Consider the following 22,923-nt stretch of genomic DNA (forward strand, 5'->3'; position numbering starts at 1 on the left):
ACTACTTGAGAAAATTTACACCAGTCGATCACCTCGACTTACAAGAGGAATCACTCACTCTTCATTGCTCTCTCTCTTCTTCTTTCTTTATTCTTCTCTCTCTACATCGAGATACACCGAAGAAAACTTTACATCGAGATACACCGAAGAAGACAAACTTACAAGAGAAATAAACTCAATTTCTCTTTTGCCACAAGCCACCAAGAAGAAGCCTAGGGAGAACAATCTTCTTCTTCTTCTTCCTTCTTCTTCCTCTGCCGCAAGAAACTACTTCTCCTTGCACTTCTTCTCTTCCACTGTCCCGTGGAAACCCGAAGAACTCTTCCTCTATCCCGAGGAAACCTAAAGAAGAAAATCATGACTTCTTGTATCATCCAGATATGAAGGAGAGCCTCTCCTTTTATCACGAAGAGAAGGGAGCGAAGGGATGCTTCTCTTCGCGAAAAAGAGGAGGCGGGAACGGTTTCCTGGCGAAGGGATGCTTCTCTTTACAAAAAAGGAAAGGAGGGAGTGGTTATTTGTGAAGAGGTGTGACCCTTCGTGATCGGAAGCGTCGTTTAGCGAAAACAGAAGGAGAGGCGGGTTTGGGAGTTTGCGGGTTGGGTGGATCGGACTCCACGCCAGCGCTAACATTAATGCCTATGTGCAACATTAAATAAGCAATGATTCTCACATTATAGACGAATGCAAATAAATAAGTTAATATATGAAATTAATATTAGGATAAGAACTTGAAATATATGTGCTCTCACGGGTAAATTAATGAAATTAGTAGATATTATTGTTAAAAAAAGACATATATCTTATGAATTCAGGAAACTAAACGAGTTGGAGAAAGACTAGAGAGCTTGATAGTTTAGGTTTTAAAACTTCAGTATTCAAGGGAGTTGTATTGAAATAGTGTAGGTGCAATTATAAACATGGGTTTGAAAGATAATATTATGAATATTAAAAGATTTGAAGATAAAGTCATTAATTTAAAAATTATTATTGATTATAAGATTCTTAATATTATAAGTGTTTATGCCATCTAAGTTGGGTTGGATATATCTTTAAAAGAAAATTTATGGAATGGTCTAGATAAATTAATAAAAAAGATTGTCTCTTGAAGGAAGAATTTTATTTGAGGAGGTTTAGGGCGCGTTTGGGGCAGCATGTGCTTATCCAAATAAGTAGCTTATCCTGAAATGAGACCCACAAGTGGCCCGCAAGTTCGACCCACGACCTGTGTTTAGTGTAAAAACCCAACTGCGTTTTCGGATAAGCTATCGAAATGGGGTTTCCAAACGGTGAAGCGAAGTTTTGAAAACACCGTCTGCACTTATAAGCTGCCCAAACGGGCCCTTAAATGAACTTGTTGATAGAATGGTAGAACATTTTAAACTTATTGATTACGACGATGATTATGGAGTGACTAATGATGAAGATAAAGCTATATAAGATTTTGTTTTAGCTTGTAATTTTGTTATTTCTAATATTTTATTTAAGAAAATAGATTAACATATTATTACATATAAGCATGGATAAAATAAAACACAAATTGATTATTTTTTTTATAAGAAAATAGATCATCAAGATTGTAAAAAATGTAAGGTTATTCTAAGTAAAAATTTAAGTACCCAACATTGATTATTGGTTTTGAATTTTAAGATCACGGGTTTTAAGATGCATAATACAGTAAAATCTTATCATAAAATCAGATTGGTTCTCTTTATAGACACAAAAAAATTATTTTTATGACAATTTTATGATCTTAAGATTTATGATGTTCATGTTGAAGCTAATAATTTGTGAATTAAATAGCAAGCAATATCAAGCAAATTAGAAAACATATGCTTAGAGGATCAAAAGAAAAGTTCTTATGAATAAACTAATTGGTAGTGGAATAATAATATGTAAGAAAAGATACATAATAAGAAGTTTTGCTATAAAAATTGATTTAGATGTCGAAGCTTAAAGAATTAGGAAAAAAATATATGTTGACCCATAGTAAATCTCAGAGAACAATTTATGATGTTAAGAATTCTACTTTTAACAATTGTTATAATATATTAAAGACTAAAGTGGGTGAAATATATATAGTGTGTGTGTGTGTGTGTGTGTGTGTGTGTATAAAGTAGTCAAATAAAAATATAAGAAATTTAGTTCAAAGAAAGTGTATTAAAGATGAAAATAAAAAAGATATTCAATATAGGTGAGTGATATATTTTCATAAACTAGAGTTGACGTATGATAATAAAGATAGAGTTAGACCTAAAAGAACTTTATTGTTGTATAAAAAATGATCTTAATTTATTAGAATTAAATAAAAACACAACACCCAATAATACGAAAGAATATAAAAAAGGATTCGAATAGCGGACCCCACAACTTCATACAATCATTCTTTCATGTACCTCTATAACTTCTCCTGCAAGAAATCAAAAAAGGATAAAAAGTTGACAATGAAAGGCAACGAAATGCCGATTAGAAAGTCACCAATTATCTGGTCGTTTGCTTGTGCATCAAACTTTAAAGTCTTCCACTTATTTGTTAGTTTAGCGTTATTTAATAAAATCATATATTATATATTAAAAAAAACTACCAGTTTAATAATTTAAAATAAATTATTTATGAGTTAAATAATTTATTAAAGCAATAAATTAATTATATAATATTATTGTATCATAATTTGTATAATAGTTTGAACCCTACATTTTTTATAACAATATTTTAAAATTATTTTATTTTTAATTTAGGAAATAATGAATAATAAAATATTAAATATGTAGCTAAACTTTATTATAAAAAATAATTGCTTTTCTTCGGAATCTCACCGACCATTATCTCTTACTTCTCCAACAAGAAACCTCAAGCCTTGTTCTAATAATATAAGGCCATTTTTCAAAAAAGGAGATTTTCTTAGCACTTTAAATATGCAATTAGTAATGGAAACTAATACTAAAATTGACTCTGTGTTAATTCGGGAAAAAATATTACGTCTGGAGTTCGGATCTAGGCTGAGACGAATAGGGTAGACATATTTAAGTTTAGGGGAGAGGTTTTATTTAAGAGGCTATTTTGATGAGGGCTTGTCTCAAGCAAAGCGACGCATGAACCACTTGTAAATTTCTTCTTTTGGAGTAGTTTTTAATTTTTATTTATATATCTTCAGAACAAAATTTTTATTTTTCTCTCTTGACTTCTGTGTTAATGTGATGAAATTGATGTACAATTCTTTGATTGTTGATCTCACTCTTAGTAAACCCCTATTTCATTGCTTGAAGCCTCGTTGGACTTCATTTGAACTGAATCTTGCTAAACCCTAAAATTATTGATTTCTTTCTAAAGATCATTGCAAGGCCCCAAAAGCTGATTTTAAATGTTGTATGAAACTTATTATAACTAATAAGAACCATGCAAACCAATATGATGGTCAATATGTAAGTGCTGCCTGGTAAACGTTTCATGCGTGAAAATGGTCTTACATAAAATTTTTTCAACGAGTCATTAATTTTTAAAATGGAGTTCACCATTGTGTCTATTTCATCAAAATCTTTCAAAAGAGTCTTTTGGTGCTCAATTTTTACCCAATTTAGACAAATTTTGGGCAAATGATAATCGGGAAAATGAAAATGATAATTCACTATAGAAAAAGTGTTAATTAACGTCTGAATGAGCATCATAAATATTTTCAAAGCAAAATTAGTGACTGATTAACATCTGGTGCCATTGCCCTCGCAGTCCCAAAATTAGAAGAAATAATGCTAGCGAGTTGCTTCAAGTAGAGGTCATAAACGGAAAGAGGTTAAATTACCATAATTCGTTAAGTAGCCAACTCATAAACACAGAGTGCCAGAAGAATGATTTAGTCTTCTTATGACATGATTCTCTCTCGATATCTGAAAGGGAGCCTCCAGAGCGTCCACGAGATGATACATGATACTAAGGAATTGAGTCTTTCCTCAACTCTGGTCTACGAAAAGGTAGATTGTCGGCTTCAGTTGGTTTCTTTATAGTGGGCTTGTATGCTTATGTATAGTTGGCTTGCATGCCCATCTGTCATGTTCTGGTTCGGGCTCGGATGACTATATTTAGTCAGCTTTATCCTCGACTTGATTAGCCTCAGCCTTTTATTCCGATGGTCTACACCTGGTTGGCCTTCTGATTCAGGTAAGTAGATCCTTTGGTCTTCCATCAACGGGCCCTCTGGTGCTGTACTTTCTTACTTTTGGGTCGATGGATATCCGTCAGATTCACGCTAACACATTCCAGATGTCCAATACTAAAGATTTGAATGTATGTGTATAAATATGAAAATTTAAGTGTTAAAAATTTAAATATATAAGATTTGTGTGGCAGATATAATTATTTCTTTTAAAAAAAGGGACATTTAAATATATAGCCTATTTATTTATATATTTAAAACCAAAATTATGCTATTTATACTCTTTTCATTCAAATCTTTTATATAACATAAAAATTATCATCATTTTAACTTTCAAAAATTGAAATCAAATTTTTTTTTATGCCTAACTAAGATAAATTATCAACACATAGAATTGGGTAGCATGTAAATCTTTCTTTAAAAATCTATTTTTTACTTGGTACAATTTGAACTATTTTTACAAATTCCACACGACAACGTTGAGCCCTTAACTTTATAAGGGTGCCACTCCCCACTCCCCACTCCTCACTCCCAGAACGATTCTCTCTTCAAAAACCAGAGAAACATTCAAGATCACAACTTTCGCGTCGATCTCAATTTCTCCTCCATTCCGCTTCGCCTCCCACCTGACAAATTCCATTTTCCCCTCGCTTTCCATCCCCATCTCCTTCCCATCGCCATGGGCTCCCTGCGCCCTGCTGTAAGAGACCCTAGAGACGACCTCGTCGTCACCCAAGTAAGCTTCGGTGGCTTTGAAGAATCCGTCGACGCCAAGAAGCTTTTCGACTTCCTCGAACTCAACGCCGGCGCCATCTGGCGTTGCCGCGTCAAGAAGACATGGTCCCCTCCTGATTTTTTCCCCAACTTCGCTGCCATCTCCTCCCCTAACCGGGGACCCTCCGCCGATGAATCCGTTGCCAAGGTGGTCACCCCTCATGCATTTGTTCACTTCGCCCACCCCGGCGCTGCGAAGCGAGCCATCGCCGCCGCCGGCCGATCGGAACTTATTCTCGACGGTCGCGTGCTCCGCGTCAACTCCGGCACTGATAGTGCTTACCGCGCTCAGCGCCGGCGGAGCATCGATCCCTTCAAGTTCTCCTCCGTCGGCGTCGAGCTCGGCACGCTTTTTGCCCGCGATGAGTTTTGGCTCGCGTGGAAATGCTCTTCCGGCGAGTTTGTCGTGGATCCGTTCGATGGTTGTTGCCGGATTCTATTCTCTCAAGAAATCCCGTTCACGAAGAAGGACGCGAAGGAGACGGTGATTCTCAAATGCGATTTGAAGGTACAGTTTCTTGTTAGGGATTTGGATGATGTTAAGGTTTGGATGGACGAAGCACCATTTTCTCTTTTACTGCATTTCTCCTCCGCTCCGCTGGTGTATTACCGAACTGCCGACGATGATATCTATGAATCAGTACCGTTCAGCCTCTTAGACGACGAAGATCCGTGGATTCGGACCACGGATTTCACTCCCAGCGGAGCTATCGGCCGATGTAGCGTCTTTCGGATTCTGCTTTCTCCTCGATTCGGGCCAAAGCTCCTGCGGGCGCTGAATTATTTGAGGGATCACAGAATCCCGGAGTCTCGGCCGTCCAGACCTCTTCGTATTCGCGAGGAGCCGGAGTTTGGAGTTTCTATGGTTGATCACTTCTTCTGCAATCATTCAGTAAAAAGTATCAGCTTTCCCACACTGTTCATGGTTAATGCGGTTTTGCATAAGGGGATCTTTAACCAGCACCAACTAACTGACAAAATGTTCAGTTTGCTGAGGAGCCAAAGTGATTCATTAAACGACGCAGCTTTGCGACATATTTGCGCTTACAAGCGCCCCATCTTCGATGCATACCAAAGGCTGAAACTTGTGCAGGATTGGTTGTTGAGAAATCCAAAGCTTGTTAAGGGACAAAGGATTGCCGATGGGACCATGGAGGTGAGGAGGCTGATTATCACTCCAACGAAAGCATATTGTCTGCCGCCGGAGGTGGAGGTGTCTAATCGTGTTCTCAGGCATTACAGGAATGTAGAAGATAGATTTTTGAGGGTTAGTTTTACCGATGAAGCAATGCAGCAACTGAATTCCAGTGTCCTGAACTATTATGTAGCTCCAATAGTGCGGGACATCACCTCAAATGGATTTCCACAGAAAACTACGATCTTTAGAAGGATCAAATCTATATCAAGTAATGGTTTTGACTTATGTGGTAGGCGATACCGCTTTCTGGCCTTCTCATCAAATCAACTGAGGGATCAGTCAGCTTGGTTCTTTGCTGATTATGAGAATATAACTTCTGATTCCATCCGGAAATGGATGGGTAGGTTCTCCAACTATAATGTCGCAACGTTTGCTGCTCGAATGGGGCAGTGCTTCTCCTCAACATATGCTACCTTGAAGATGCTGCCTGCTGAAGTTGATTTTGAGCTTGAGGATATTGAGAGGAATGGCTTCGTCTTCTCCGACGGGATTGGGAAGATCACTCCAGAGCTGGGAATGGAAGTTGCTGAAGCGCTGCAGCTGACCGACAACCCTCCTTCTGCCTATCAAATACGCTATGCCGGCTGTAAGGGTGTGGTAGCCGTTTGGCCCGGGAAGGATGATGGAATTCGTCTCTCAGTCAGACCAACCATGCAGAAATTCGACTCCACTCACAATGTTCTTGAGATTGTATCATGGACACGCTTCCAGCCCGGCTTCCTAAACCGTCAAATTGTCACTCTTCTTTCATCCTTGGATGTGCCTGATATCGTCTTCTCGAGAATGCAGGAGGAAATGATTTCTAAGCTGGAACATATACTTGAAGATGCCAATATCGCTCTTGAAGTTCTCATCACCTCCTGCCTTGAGCAAGGGAACACTGCCGCAATGATGCTGGCCGCCGGCTTTAAACCTCACACAGAGCCCCATCTCAAAGGCATGCTTCTGTGTGTCAGAGCTGCACAGCTTAAGGATCTCCTATTGAAGGCTAGAATATTTATTCCAAATGGAAGGTGGTTGATGGGCTGCTTGGATGAACTAGGGGTACTGGAACAAGGCCAGTGCTTTATTCAGGCATCCACTCCCTCATTGGAGAACTGTTTCTCAAGGCATGGATCCAGATTCTTGACAACGAAGAAGGAGAAGAAAATTGTTGTGGGTACTGTCGCTGTTGCTAAGAACCCGTGTCTTCACCCTGGGGATGTTCGGATTCTCGAAGCGGTCGACGTACCTGAGCTGCATCACCTCGTCGATTGCTTGGTGTTCCCTCAAAAGGGAGAGAGGCCTCACTCAAATGAGGCGTCTGGTAGCGACCTTGATGGTGATCTTTATTTTGTCACTTGGGAACCTAATTTGATACCTCCAAGCAAAAAGAGTTGGGCTCCGATGAGTTACGCTCCGGCACAAAAGAAGTTGCACCCACGCAGTGTCATCCATAAGGTTTGCTCTCTATATTTTCACTAGAGAAATTCATTTATTTAATTTGTTATTGTCATAATTTATTTTGTAGATGTGCTGTTATTTCGTTTAAAGTGTTATATGGGCTTATTTAAGGTTCCACTTAGTATAGACATCATTTGATTCAATGGTTCTCTAAAATTTTGTTAGAATGTAGTCCTTAGCTTACTATTATGTCTATGTGACATTTGTGTTCAGAAGGCTTCACTTTGGTGGTTGCTTATGGCGAGATGGTTGGTTGAGTTTATAACATACTGCTCAATTTAAAATAATTTGGCTCATAAATTTGTACCTTAATTTTGGAATAGTTGTGGGTATTTTGCGCTCATCTCTTTAATCTTTTGAATTATTTCACTCTCTGACTGGTACTTTCAAAATACTCTAATAAAATGAATGGATTGATGACAAGGCGGCGTAACTTCACGCTCCAAAATGTGCTCGAGTATGTCTTTGTATTTTAGATTTTCTCAAATCATCATTGGTTCAAATTGAGTGATGTGAGAGTGGCTCACATGAGGGAGGAAGCAACGGGATTCGCTTCGGCAGTTTGGTTCGAGGAAATAGCTTATTCAGTTTATACACTATGAAATACAAACACTATTATATATTAATCTGCTCATATTTGACACTGGAATGCTCTGATAAAATTTTCTTTTTAATTTCAGAAACAAATTTCAATATTTCTTGTATACCTTAAACTTCTTCAGCATGTCTTAGCACATCATTTGTACGTGTTTGACATCTGTTGCGCATGAACCATGCTTCTCTAATTACAACAGTATTTATTCTTTTCATGTTTGATTTAATACTCTTATGGCTTGATGAGAATTTTATTTTATTATTTCTTCATATTTGATTTTGAAATCTAATTTGCTTGTCAAATTAGTTTCTATTACAATATAAAAGTAATCAAATTTACTGTTATGTGCTTGGGATCAGTTTATTTTCATTCTCCCACTTTGTTGCTTTCCTTCTTTCTTTTCCTCTTTTCTTTAAATTTGCTATTTCAACGAATGTGTCTGAGTTACAAAACTCAGTACCCAATATGCTTACTATGTTCAAGATGTCTAACATCAAGCTCCCCCATCCAGCTCTTTAATCTGTAAATTTTATTTCTAACTTGTGCCTGTAACTTCTGTCATGCAGGACGTCATTGAATTCTTTGTGAAGAACATAGTGAGTGAGAACCTAGGAGTCATATGCAACGCGCATGTGGTCCACGCCGACCTTAGTGAGCATGGAGCCAAGGACGAGAAATGCATCCAGTTAGCTGAGTTGGCGTCCACGGCTGTTGACTTCCCTAAAACCGGCCAACTCGTGACCATGCCCACTTCCCTCAAGCCCAAACTGTACCCTGATTTCATGGAGAAGCCCGAACACCAATCCTACAAGTCTGAAAAGATCCTCGGGCGGCTTTATCGCGCCATACGAAATGCTTCGAATGAGACCTCCATGCCCGAGTTCTCACTCAGTTACGAAAACATTTGCTACGACAAAGATCTCGAGGTGCCGGGCGCTTCGGATTTTCTCGCCGCCGCCTGGGACAACAAATGCGTATACGATTCATATGTTGATGCTTTGCTTGGGCAATACGGAATAAGGGCGGAGGCGGAGATTGTCGTCGGGCAAATATCATCGTTGCCTAAACACAACAGCCGGAAGCAAGGGGATCTAAAAGAACGGATCAAGAGCACGTACACCGCTCTTTGCAAAGAATTCCGCCAGGTGTTTGAGTCGTTGGAAACAGGCAATTTGAAGCTTTCTGGAGAGGAGAAGGAGTTGTTGTTCGAGCGAAAAGCTTCGGCGTGGTATCAGGTCACTTATCACCCAGATTGGGTTCGGAGATCAGCGGAGAGGAGGGGACCTGATGGCAGCGAAGTGCTGCCTCGCCTGAGCTTTGCATGGATTGCTGTGGATTACCTTTCAGGAGTAAAGGCTAAGCGTCGAGAATGAGAAGAAGATAACGATGTCTCTTCGGAAGAGGAGATGTGATGATGCGAGTTGGTTGCATTAATTAGGTTACTGTCTGGTTTGTTGTAGCAAGGCCACTCTGCCATTTTCCATATCTGCCATGGTAGATATGAATATGTTGTCCTAAAGGAAATCGTCTTTTGTTTATGTTTTTTGTTGTTTTTATTTTCAGTTTTTTCTCTGTTTCAGAAGCTGTTTTGGATTGTGCAGAAAGGAAAGTTTGGTTATCGTCTTGGATTTTACAGTTTGTGTATGAGATAATATTTCTGGCTACAATTGTTTTGCAATTGTGTGTTTCATTATCATACATTATAGTGGTCATTATATTAATTAGTTGGGATTTGTCTTTTACAAAATGCTCTTTGTCATTTGTTTTTGTTAAGTTATTTTTGTCTACTTTATTAGTCTGTAGGGGTAAGAATGCATGCCTGATTCTGATTCTGTGTTTCTCCCTCAGAGCTCATAAAATTGTGTAATGATATGGGATTTAATTTGAAAATTGGGTTAAATGATGTTTTTCTTTCTGTCATAGAGATGGGCTATTTTATGATTTTCCTTTTTTATAATAATGAAGAGGATAAGTCTGGAAGGTACAACTGCACAGAAGAAGGTTCACAGAATATGTAATTCTCGTATTTTTAGACAAATTAAAATTGATATCAAAATATGAAAAAAACAAAGGCAGCTGAACAGGGCTCACTTTTTTCAAAGCCTGAGCAGATCTCCAAGCTCTTAATCTGATGTGATTGTGATTAAAATATTTTCATTACCCAGAAATATTCTTAAGTCTTTTAATTATCATTCAAACACTCCAAAATTACTTAATTTTTTTTCTTAAATATAATATTTAAGAATTTCTTTAAGAAAATTTTTAAATTTTATTAATTAGGAATGAACTAGGACACTAATTTTTTTATTTGCATGCTTAACCTCAAGCTTCTTCTCAAAAAAGACTGACCGTTTATTTTTCTTTCTTTTCTTTTCTTTTAGATTAGGGTCTTGCATAATTTTATTTTATTTTTTTTAACCCAAAAATAGTTTTAATTCTTGAGAATTCTTATATCTGGTTAAGCCTGTATCTTAATGATCTTGAACGACCAATCTCCCCTAATTGATAATTCCTAATTACTTCTTGAAATGAATCCTTGAATATTATTATTCATTGAAAAAATAAGGTTAGATTAAGATTTAACGGTTTAATTATCTTTGATTAAAAACTTATATTTTTAATTAAACATTTTTTAATTATTCTTGGACCTTTTAGGCTTCAGGTAAAAGTAACTAAAGTGAAGGGGACAATTATTAGGAAGTTAATTCCAACCCTCTTTTAATGATCCTTCATGAGTAAAAATCAGTAGAAATCCTATCATGAGTCACTTCTCCACATAAATGTCTAAAGCTTAGGTATATAAATTACTTCAAACGTAAGCATACGTGTGATGTGTAGAAAAAATCACTTAAATTTCTTTATGTTTTACACATTTTTATGGATAAAATTGTACTTTTAAAAAGATATTTTCATGTTTTTATTGTTGATACAACGAGTGTTAAATGTGAAGCAATGTGGAGGAGACTTGGAGTAAGGTGGAGGAGACTTGGAACAAGGAACAGGTAATTGGCGCTTAGGAGCCAGACCTCTGGATGCTTAGGCATCAGTCTCAGCCTGATAACCAAAGAGGTTGGTACCTAAGCGTCATGATATTGCTGCCTAGGCTCCAACAATTGCCTGAGCAGTTTTGGATAGTTCGAGCACATGACATGGGGAGTTATTCAGACGGCCAAGGGAGGTTTTTATGCTTTGCTTGACAGTCTATTTAGAGATATAGGTGATAGGATGATAAGCTTGCTGAAGGATTGAAGGAGATAGGCTTATGTGAGGGATTCTGAGAGGATTTGAGTTGTAAAGTAAAGGGAGTGTTCAAGACAACAAGAAGGAGTCAAGAGATCCTTGGTGAAGCATTTCTCAGAGTTTTGTAAAGGAGGGAAAGATAAGTGTTGTGCATTCAATTTACTGTATTTCTTTGTACACAATTATTTAGTGGATTTCTCTTATTCTCAATGAAGCTTTGTGGTATGTTCTTCACGCATTCTGAGTAGAACTCGTTACCTTACCTTTTGATGTTTGAGAAGGATCTATAGGATTGTAAAGTGTTTTCAAAATTTTTTCTAATTATTTAATGTAAGATTAACCTTTAGAACTTTATTTACTTTTTTATTCTTGCCAAGTGAACCGTTAAAATGTGTTGTGATCCATAATGACTTGGGAGAGTTATGATAAAATCAACTAGTTTAATCACATTGAATACTTTGTAGAGAGATGGGTTCATTTAAAGAATTAAGGTCATTTAAACCAATTTTCTTTATGCACTCGGGAGAGGGTAAAGAAGAGAGTTGTTCCGATTTATCATTAACCACATTTATAATTAACACTTTACATTTCCCATGCTTGACTCAAATCATTACTTGGGTGGGTAACTTTATAACTTGATATTTACCAATCCAAATAAGTTATGTAGGATTTTTATAGAGCTTAAAATTTAAAATAGTTTGCAATTCAATAGGAGTAGTTTGCAGAACTTTAACCTATTCTCAATTCTAGGCAAAGAACAAAAGCTAGTAGGCTAGAACTTTTTTGTAAGTCTAATTCTCTCTTTCCCTGTGTGATCAACATTTCGGACTCAAAAATCCGATATTACTGATATGAAACATGCACTTGTGTGAGCCCCCATAGTATGAGTCCACCTGGAAGCGGTATCAACATGCATACCACCCACCTCCTCCAAACTTATTTTCCATCTTATGCATGCCACATGGATGATTGCAAGAATGAAAAGTCGCTAGCATGAAATAAGTATCATGTCACATCAACAAAAATGTAAACATCCACATCTACACTGCTGGTAAAACATCACACGTGGAACTTTTCACCACAAAAATATAGAACATCTCATAAATGGGCAAATCACAGGGAGATTAAAATAGTGCATAACATAGTCTCAAAATACATGAACTTAAATTCAATTATGGCAAGTCTTTTTGACAATAGCACAACAAATTTCAAATCAAAAGTATGTACAAAGTAAATTCAAAGTAAATTCAAATAAAAAACAAAAACAAATCACAATCAAACATAAATCAAAGCATAATATTACATTTGGGTTGCCTCTCAAGTAATGTTTAGTTTAATGTCCCCCAACACAACCTAATTAAATCAATCCTAGGGTATTTCACCAAGATCAAATTTCCTTTCCTATACTCCCTAATCATTCTTTCTAAATTTTGACTATCATAGAGGACTGCCTAAGTCATCAAATCTCGGTCCTAGTCTCGGATCATCATGAATACATATGTTCCTCCCTTCACCCTTAATCAAAATTTTCTATAATTATTCATCTCATGATGTAGTAATCTTCTGAAAGATGTGTGGGGGTTGACTCATATGATAGATCTTGAAAAAATACTTCATGATTCAAGGCTCTCAACAACTTCCCATTTTTTAATTCACTTGTCTCAGAAAAAGTAATGAAGGACCAATCATAACATTCTCATAAAAATGCATGCTTGTGGTGTTTAGAGAGAATTTGCACTTCTAACTCTGGAGCTTCTTCAATGTAAAACACTAAAATCTTAGCTTTGGTAGTCATGTCCACACGCTCAAATTTATCCTTAAAAAATATAGGGTTGTCTCTAAAAGTAGAGCACATACTTACTTAGCTTTCTTATTATAATCCTCAATCATGGCTTGCTCCTTTGGGTTCACTTCCATATATTTAAAAAAATTAGCCAACAATTACCCTTGCATCAAATTTATCTTATGTCATTGGTTAAAGTTAAAGCCTTGAAGAAATTTAATTTTATAATATTAAAAGTCACCCTATGATCACTAACTCTCATGGTTAGCTCCCTCTTTTGCAAATCAATCATTGATCTTTTGGTGCCTAAAAAGGGTCTGTCAAGTGTGATGGAGATTACATATCTTCCTCTTTGTCAATGACAATGAAATTAGCAAGGCCATCTTTTATGTATGTCCTTACCCTTCTGAGAATTAGTGTAAGACCTCCTTTAAAGGAATACGACATCTATTCTCTCACGCTAGGTGCATGTAAGGCCCTCCTAAAATCGTCTTCAAACAACTCTTGTCTAAGGAACCCCTAACAAGAGCTCTGGGAAGCTTTGGTCTACTCAATCAAATAACAAGAAACAAATGAAACAACAAAATTCAACTCCGATCTTTCTTAGAAAACTTTTTTCTAAAAATCACCAACGACAAATTCAACACAAACCTAATCTTTTCTGGACACCTCTGTCTTGGGATTCCCTAATGGGAAACTCAACCCAAAACTTGACCTCCATGCTGTTGGAATGCTCTGAGACCTAATTGGCTAGTTCGGTCAACGTCAATATGTGCAAAGTACCTGTTGGGCACACCGCACAAATTGAGGGTCCATTTGTTGACTTCACTTTTGTGAGGACCTCTTCTCTATCTATAGAAACCTAGGATTTTTTCTTAGAGTTTCCTAGTGACATTCTTAGATGACTAGAGATGAAGCTCATCCATATAGAAATTTTAAACCAATTTTGCATTCACTTAGGGTTTCCTGAGGTTAAGTCAAAATCCTCAACCCTTGGTTGAGGTGGTTGAGGATCTAGCTAAGTAGAAGCTCAAGTTGGATTCTTATCGGTGGAGGATGCCCTAGGTTAACCATGGAGCATAGAGCCCTAGGAAATTCCTCTAATCACCCTTTGACTACTCATAGAAATCTCATTGACCTAAGAAAAACCCATCAGACAGGATGCTAGGCCTAGGCCAATTAAGGGTTTTGTCTCTGACTAGATTACCCTACAAAACTTTGAAAATCTCATGACACCAAATATAACACTAGAAGAGGAGGGGTGATTCACCAAAGTCAAACTTTGGTACCACCTAAAGTTTTCTCAACACCAATCTACCCTAACACTGGCATAAACCCTAAACACATAAACCTAACCTTAAAAATTAGAATCACCAAAATTAACTAAGTCAATTAATGAACAACTAAACTCTTGAAAATAAAATCAAAATCAACTCAAAATATTAAGTCGGAAAACACTTAAATATCAAAATTAAATTATAAAGCCTCACTAAGCTTAATCCTTTTGGGCCAACCTAATCACCTAAGGCTAAGCTTAAACACAAAAGCTCAATCATAAACATAAGCCCAAGCCATCATGGAGGAGCTTTTGGGATAAGGTAATCGTTTGAATTTACCATTTTTTTCTCTTAGTTTGGTGTTTAAAATGCATGCCCACATAACCATATAGATAGGTTCATCTCACTTAGATGAAGCTATAGGATCAAACCTCATGCACTTTTGTTGAATGTAGAGCAAGATCTAAGGGTTTAATTGCAGATGGCTCTAGGTTATTTGTACAGTGGGGATGATGAACGGATGTCATCCATTTCTGTTTATTCAAATTGAATAACAAGGATCAAACCTAAGCAACGGAATGCACGGAGCGGAGCACCAGATCACAAACCACCTCAGTGCTCGCATGTAAAGCGCAACCAACCATGGTGCGCCATGTAGAACATATACACGTACGAGGCTGATGTGGAACTATGTAGGATTAAGTAGAAAATTTTAATTTTCTTATTTAAATAAATTCTAAAAATACATTCTAACTTCAAAAATTCATAAATTGGAAAATAAAATTCAAAAAAATAAAATAAAATACCTCTAAACTCAGTAAACATAGGTTAAACTAATAAAAATTAAAAATAAAATAATTGACATTTATTTAAATTTTAATTAATTGAAGTCCTTAGACATTTTTTTAATTATTAAAAATTAAATATGAATAATAAAAATCTGAAATTTTTTGGGGTTATCCCCTCTGTCATCAAGGATATTGCTTGATTTTTCCAAAGTCTGGGGATCTCCCTAACAGTAAAATGTCAAATTTCCTACAAAAATTATATTTATTTTGAAAATTAATTATAAAAACTAAAATAAAAATCAGAAAAAAATATGAATTAAATGAAAATGAAAAAGAAGAATTATGCCAGCAACTCAAGCAATAAAGTGATCATTTTCAACTCCGGGAATTCAAAAATAAAACCAAAACCTCAAGGGTAAATCTATAAAATTACAAATTTTACATTTTAGCCTAAATCTTCTCCTAAACTTAAATTAAATGTAAAGGTTAACTTTGAAAATCTTAGGATTACATCTTTTTGAAAACATTAAGTTAGTTAGGGAGGGTTAATATCGTAATTACATTTTTAGTCGTGAGATTACCTCACTAAACTAAGCTCTAAACCTAAGTTGGGTCTAATCAAACCCTAAATCCAACTTAGGTCTAACCCAAATTGGGTCAACTCAAATTTTAAACTTATCTTAGTAATAACCTAAATCAATTAAGACTTAATTGGACCTGACTTAACCAAACCCTAAATCCAACTTAGGTCTAACCCAAATTGGGCCTAAATTTATCTAATTCAAATCTTGAATCCCAAAACCTAACTCAAGTTTTAGTCCAACCTAGGCTTAACTCAACTAAAAACAAAACTGGCTCAATCCGACCTAACTCTGATTAACTCAAACTAGCTTTAAATAAATCTGGGTCAACCCAACCTAACATGGCTAACCCGAATTAGTCAAAATTCAACCTGGGTTAATCGGGCCTAACTCGGGATACCCAAATTAATTCAAGCCAATATTGGGTTAACCCGACCCAACTTGGGTTAATCCAAAACAATTTAACAAATCTGGGTCAACCTAACCTAACTTGAGTTAATCTGAAATAGCCAAAACAAACATGGGTCAACCCAGCTTAGCCTGGGCTAACCCCAATCAATCAAAACTCAGCATGGATCATCCCGACCTAACTTGGATTAAATAAAAACAACTAAGACAGACATGGGTCAATCCAACATAATATGGGCTAACCCAAATCAACCAAAATTCAACCTGGGTCAACCGAACCAAACTCAAGTTAAAGCAAATCAACCTAAACCAATTATGGGTCAACCTGACCTAACTTGAGTTAATCTGAAAGAACTAAACCAAACCTGGGCCAACTTGATGTAACTTGGTTTAACCCAAAACAACTAAAATAAACATGGGTCAACCCAGCATAATATGGCTAACCCAAATCAATCAAAACTCAATCTTGGTCAATCCAAAACAACTTAAAACAAACCTGGGTCAATCCAATATAGATAGGGTTAACTCAAATCAACTTAAAACAAACCCGAGTTAATCTGACCTAACTAACTCAAATCAATTTTAAGTTAACTTGACCTAACTCAACTTAAAGTCATGTCACTTAATTTAAGGAGTGTTTAATCTCTCATAAGAGAATAATAACACACTTAACACACACTGGAGACGACACTGGCTGAAATGCAAAATATGGATACAAGACATAACATAAAACACACCCTAAAAATGATTAAAGCTTAAACTTCAATCATAAAACACAACCTGATTTGAGAAGTAACTTTGGAGGAGGCAACCCATGGCTGCTAATGAAAGTACCTTATGGTCAGTCGTGAATAATTAAAACACAGACCCAATGACCCAGGGAGGATGAAACCTTAGGATCTTGACTTGGTCATTTAAAAAATAAAATATGAATAATAGTCACAAAATTTAATCAGTCGAGAAGTTTTAAGCACCTTAAAACTTTAAACCCCTTAAAATCTAAAAAAACACTAAAATTAAAATGAAACCCCTAATGAATAAAGACCATTGAACGCAACTTTAAAACTGCTGCCCGAGTCTATAAAGATCTTCTGGAGGATGCAACCCATGGTTGTTAACAAGAATCTTCCAATCGGAGTAGGCTTGACCACATCTCTGGACTAAATAGATTAGGGCATCCGACAGCCCCAAAATGATGGAAAGCCATGGGCATCTTGACCTAGTTGTCCTAAATAAGAAAATGATAATAATCCAAATGAACACATTTATTTCTCTTACATTAAAATAAAGCAAACTGACACTATTTTGCAGGATTGTTTGAGATAACCTACAAAATGTCACCTTAGATTTACTTTACATGTTATTAGGGTGTACTAACGCTATTTTGCATGGCTGTTTTAAATAAATTAGTTGTTCTAGTAACCTTGGTTTTTTTTTTCCTTGAGTCTTCTTTTCTTTTGTAGAGTTAGACAGTGTTATGGTCAACTCACTATAGGCATTCGAACCATTCAAAAGAAGACAAAACACAAAGTGAAGGATAAACCTCAACCAAAATATCAACAGTAGTGCGGATGATGTCAGTTGACGAGTGTGACATAAGTTAGGGTTGGTACACATACTATCAGTCTGTCTGTATTCATTTAAAGGTCTCCCCAAACTATAGGCTGACATTTGCATTTTTGCCTTTTGCCTGGATTACCGATAAGCTCACGAAAGGACTAATCTTCTACCCGAATCTGAATAATTTCAACTTAACTTTTCAAAAAGAAACTCATAACCAAAGCTAAACAACATAAATCATCACATTCACAACCATAGAAACATCATACATCTAAAGAACATCAATTGATATCAAATAAAACTAAGTAGAAACCTCCTTTCAATCATGAAATATGAATGACATGTATAGAAAAAGAAAAGAAAATAAAAAGAGCCTAATACTAAGAGTCATTAAGCCATTGGTTGGATGATCTGTCATCCGCTACGTTATCACCCTTTGATCATCTTAGCATTTTGATGTTGATAAAGGGTCAACAAGCTTCTTGAATTTCTCATAGTTGGAGTACTTGTGATCGACCATCCTCTGTCTAATGAACTAGTCATCTACTACTCTCCTACACTCTTTTGAGCAGTCTACCTAGTTATCTAGGAATCTTCAACCATCTTTGTAAGGGTCATCTGCTCAGACACTTCGGCATTCTCTTTCTGAATAGAAGATACCCACTCTAACGTTATTTCTATTTCCACCTCTATATCCTTCAGTCGAGCATCTACCTCAGCTGTTCGAATAATATCCACTTTTTTCCGACTCCTTAAATTTTCTCGCCTTAGCTTTGACCATCAAGGCCATATCTCTCATGGATAGGTAGAGCAACGTCATATGGTGTGTTGCAGCATACCCGAGCAGTTGAAGGCGGTCAACTAAATGACACACTTCCAAAGTTTGGAGGTTGTCCAAATGTTTTTTCTAAACCTGTTTACCACAAAATGTCCCCAATGGTCGTAACTAACTTAGAAGACTCCAAGATAAGAGGGAATCAATCACTTTAAACGTTTATCAGTATAAAGTTGAATTCTAAGTTAAGTAAAACCTTCAATCATTTCTTTTTGTAAGGGAATCAAGCATTCCTTGCCTCCCTTCTTACTCTCTTGAGGCAATGGAATGAAAGAGTCAAAATTAGAAGCTAAGGCCTTGCCCTTTCACTGACGTTCGGCCTCTTCGACTGACAGGCTCCTCTTCAGAGCTTTCTTACAAACTCTCTACCTTAACTAGGTCAGGAGGTATCAATGGAGATTTCAGAGAAGATGGCCAGGAAGCCACTCGTATGGACGGGCGTTCTAGTGACTCCCTAGTCTTTAATCCAAAGGAGGAGGGAGTCGGTTACTTTTGCTGACAGTCCCTCAAAACTCTCAAATTTGTCATGATAGGTTTTTGGTGAATTAGTTTTATTTCTTTAGTAACTTTTTTTCTCAATAAAAACTAAAGTTTTGGAGACTGTATTTGTTTCGAACATGGGACTATATCTCTTGTCGAGTCACCCTCTTCCATGTCCTCGGCCACTTCTATTCGAGGAGAAACACCTGCTCTATTTCTCTTTCACAGCTCTTTCTCGGAAAATTGAGCAGCCTTGTCTAACTTCCTTGTCTCTTGCCTTGTCGGAAGTGGCCCACAGTTCAGTAGTCATCAAACCATATCTATTTGGATTTAGCACCCAATTAACAGTTACGGGATCAGTGTTTTGAATGGTTGAGAGTTGCTTACCGAAGATGGTTGACTCGAGTGACTTGAGATGGGGCAGAAACCCTTTCTTGTATTGGCCACTGGGTCGGCCTGCTGGTGATGCCACCAGTTTTCAAAGGAACCCTTTAGGAACCAAAACATCCAAAATTTTATTTTATTCTCCAAATCTAAAATTGGTAAAATGTAAATGACTATCAGAGTACTAACTTTACAAAATTAAAGTCGATAAAAAAATAAAAATTACATTAGACTGAATTTTTTGAAAGATAACAAAGTCATATTATGAAAACTCTAGGGTATATGTGCAAATAATTTGAAACTAAATATAACCAAGTGGAGCATAAAATATATTCAGTCTTCTTACCAATAAGAAAAGTTTTCTATTTTTGATGAATTGAGATGTCAAGGGTTTAAGCTTAGCATTTTCAATTGTGCATTTTGGCGAGCCTAATTTTATACATATTTCTTTGCATCATTGTACACAATGAAAAAGAAGCATATGAACTATCTTGTGATTATGCTCTTCATATTGAATTTACGTTTGAAAAGAAAACAATAGTTTTTGGTCGAGTTTGAGGAATATTAAGATCAAGGACTTTTTATGTGGTAAATCTAGTTTTAAAAAAGAGTTAAAGTTCACTAACACGGTGAAGTTCAAAAAAGAGGACACAATGACCTATTGTCCAACAATGATCAATATGTAGTTGATGTTCAGAGCAACTAGATAGCTAAAAAGTTTAAAGAAACACATAGCCACTCCTTAGTGAACCCCAGTTATAATCATCTTCTGTGTTCCAACAGAAATATAAGTGAAATCAAAGTAGATGTGCCCAGATTAACGACAAAATCAGGGATAAGAGCTACAGATGCATTTAACATCTTTGCTACAGAATTTGTAGGAGCAGAGAATCTTGAATATACAAAGAGAGATGCCTTCAGTTTCATTTAAAAAGAGAGAAAAACTAGAATTGAAAATGGTAACACTAATTCTTTATTACAATTATTAACGGAGAAGCAGACTGAGGATAATATGTTTGCATGGAACTTCTAAATTGATTAGAACGGTAGGTTGATGGGGCTTTTTAGGAGTGATGACACGTCCAAGATTGATTATGACTGTTTTAGGGATGTCATTATTTTTTATACAAGTTATATAATGCATAAATATAGTTTGTGTTGTGCTCTTTTTGTTGGAGTGAACGACCATTGAAAAAATGTTCTCTTCTGAGTTGGATTTTTGTCAGATGAGATGATTAATTCGTTCAATTGGATATTCAAAACATTTATTCATATCATGGATGACAAGCATCCATTAACAATTTTTACTGGTCAAGATTAAGTAATGTTAAGAGCTATATAAGATTCTCTGCCACATACACGACATAAATTATGCCAACGGCATGTCTATAAAAAAATTTCATTTCAAATTCCATTAAGAGGTAAGTAATAAGACAATGAACAACCTTTTCTACAAATTCATGAGAAAATGTGACTTTGAAGAGAAGTTTGAAAAAATTTGGCTATCATGATTGAGAAAAAAATCTACACAACAATGTTTGGCTAGATGATTTGTACATCATTAGAAATAAGTGGTCAACAACCTTTAATAAAGAAATATTTTGAATGAGAATCAAATGAACAAAAAGAAGTGAGTTCACAAATATTAGAAGTCATGTTGATAAAATTTTAAGTGGGAGAGTACCCCAGTCAAAGCAAAAACTGAAAAAAAATATATTTCACAATTTTTTGTATTAAGTTTTGATTGTAAATTCAGTTAGTTTTTTTCATTATTATGTTTTAAAAAATAATTGATGGGGAAAATTAATAACATATGTGTCTAGAATTTATTGTAAAGCATGAACATTAATGTGGCCTTATAATGAAATAATTTTATTAAAATAAAACATTACACTATTTATTTAGGAAGCCTAAAAAAGCTATCTGTAAAAATTTTTCTGTAATATATGAACTTTAGTAGGACTTTAAAGATTTAATTTTCTGAAAATAAAAGATTATACTCCTTATTTAGGAGGCATATTGATTCATGTAAATTACATGTGGGGACAACTGAAGAAACAAATCATCTATCAATTATAATATGTCAAATAGATGAACATCAAATTTTATTTCCTATCATTTGATAGAAATCTTTTCTTACATCCAAAATTGAATAAGCATAAAATCCTATTATATAAACATAAAGCCATAAAGTAACATTTTGTAAAATAAAGAATTTCACAAATCCTCCCAAATAAAATTAATTAGCATCCATGATGGCTTTAACAACTCTTTTCTATTTAGATCTTATTAAGGTTAGAAAAGCTTTTAGTTTTATTAATTTTTATAGTATAATGATTTTTTTGTATTCAATTTTGGCACACAATAATTTCTCCACGACAACACTCTCCAAGAACCCCATTGGCATGCCCTAGCCGCTCCTCACATGCCTCTCTCTATTTGAAATGGATGGAGTGCCCTAGCCGTTATCCCCCTCACAACAACGGCTCTCTCCCATTCTCTCGATGCACTAGTAGCCAACCCTCTCACGCACCGCACAAGCCCTCTTCTCCCTCTCGCGCCTGAGTTCGCTGGCCGGCGCTCCTCCCCCCCCCCCGCCGCCGGCCCGAGCCGCCGGTGAGGTCTTCTGCCTCTCCACTTCGTGAGAGAACTGATTAGGGCTGCGATGATGGAATTCCGACATTGGCTTGGTTGCTATGTTTTCTTGTTTGGTTACTCGATTTCTTGTTTGTTTGATCGACATTTTCGCTGGTTTGCTCGACACTTTTGTTTATTCGACGGATCGGTTTTCTTTCTGGTTTGCTCGATATTTTGCTTGATGTTCTTGCTTGTTTGCTTTTTTTTTTTTTTTCTATTTCCTTCCCTTGCTCGTTTTCTTTGCTTTCATCCTTCTTCAGTATTTGTTGGTGACACATACAGCTACTTTGCCGTAATGGCCATGGCTGTACTTGGTATACTTGGTCATTTCAGGCCTGAATCATTGGACATCGTGGTTGGAATTGCCTATTTGACCATTGCTATTTCGTTTCAGCATTTAAACTTTACAACAGACTCAAACTGGTTTGTTGACTACAATGTAGCACTAGTATGCATCTGCTTTATGACTTCGCTTGGTTTTATTGATGGTATTCTTAATGTTCCCAGAAGATTGATAAAATCAAAATTTGAAGCAAAGTTTAAGTGTACATAGGAATATGGTCATATATATGTGAATGCCTCGGTGATGTTCTCAGTAGAGAATGACTAGCTTTCTAATATCTATTTTGGCTTTGTTCCCTTGCATGTTCATTATTACTGATTCATGTGACTTGAGATGAATGGGCTGTTGCTGTAGCGAAGAGTGCATATATGCTATTAATAGCATGACCAACCAAAGAAGGGAAGATTTATTTAATTACCACCCCGTTTTCTTACATTTACAAATCTAGCA

The 22,923-nt window shown here is 36.1% G+C and overlaps 1 protein-coding gene across 1 annotated transcript; it reads left to right on the forward strand.

Annotated features, from left to right (window-relative positions):
• Window positions 1-4,554: 4,554 nt before the first annotated feature.
• On the forward strand, window positions 4,555-9,790 carry LOC110028517 (probable RNA-dependent RNA polymerase SHL2). The gene is made up of 2 exons (XM_020730407.1): window positions 4,555-7,559; window positions 8,724-9,790. Exons 1-2 carry the CDS (start codon window positions 4,827-4,829, stop codon window positions 9,528-9,530), a joined length of 3,540 nt encoding a protein of 1,179 aa, XP_020586066.1. The 5' UTR covers window positions 4,555-4,826; the 3' UTR covers window positions 9,531-9,790.
• The last annotated feature ends 13,133 nt before the right edge of the window (window positions 9,791-22,923 follow it).

This window comes from Phalaenopsis equestris, unplaced genomic scaffold (assembly GCF_001263595.1).
Source record: "Phalaenopsis equestris unplaced genomic scaffold, ASM126359v1 Scaffold000513, whole genome shotgun sequence".
Classification (NCBI taxonomy): domain Eukaryota; kingdom Viridiplantae; phylum Streptophyta; class Magnoliopsida; order Asparagales; family Orchidaceae; genus Phalaenopsis; species Phalaenopsis equestris.

Excerpts from the sequence above, each read along its gene's own strand:
- LOC110028517 (XM_020730407.1), top strand. The coding sequence starts at position 4,827 with ATGGGCTCCCTGCGCCCTGCTGTAAGAGACCCTAGAGACGACCTCGTC. Across the intron at positions 7,560-8,723 it reads CACGCAGTGTCATCCATAAG|GACGTCATTGAATTCTTTGT; the intron begins GTTTGCTCTCTA and ends TCTGTCATGCAG.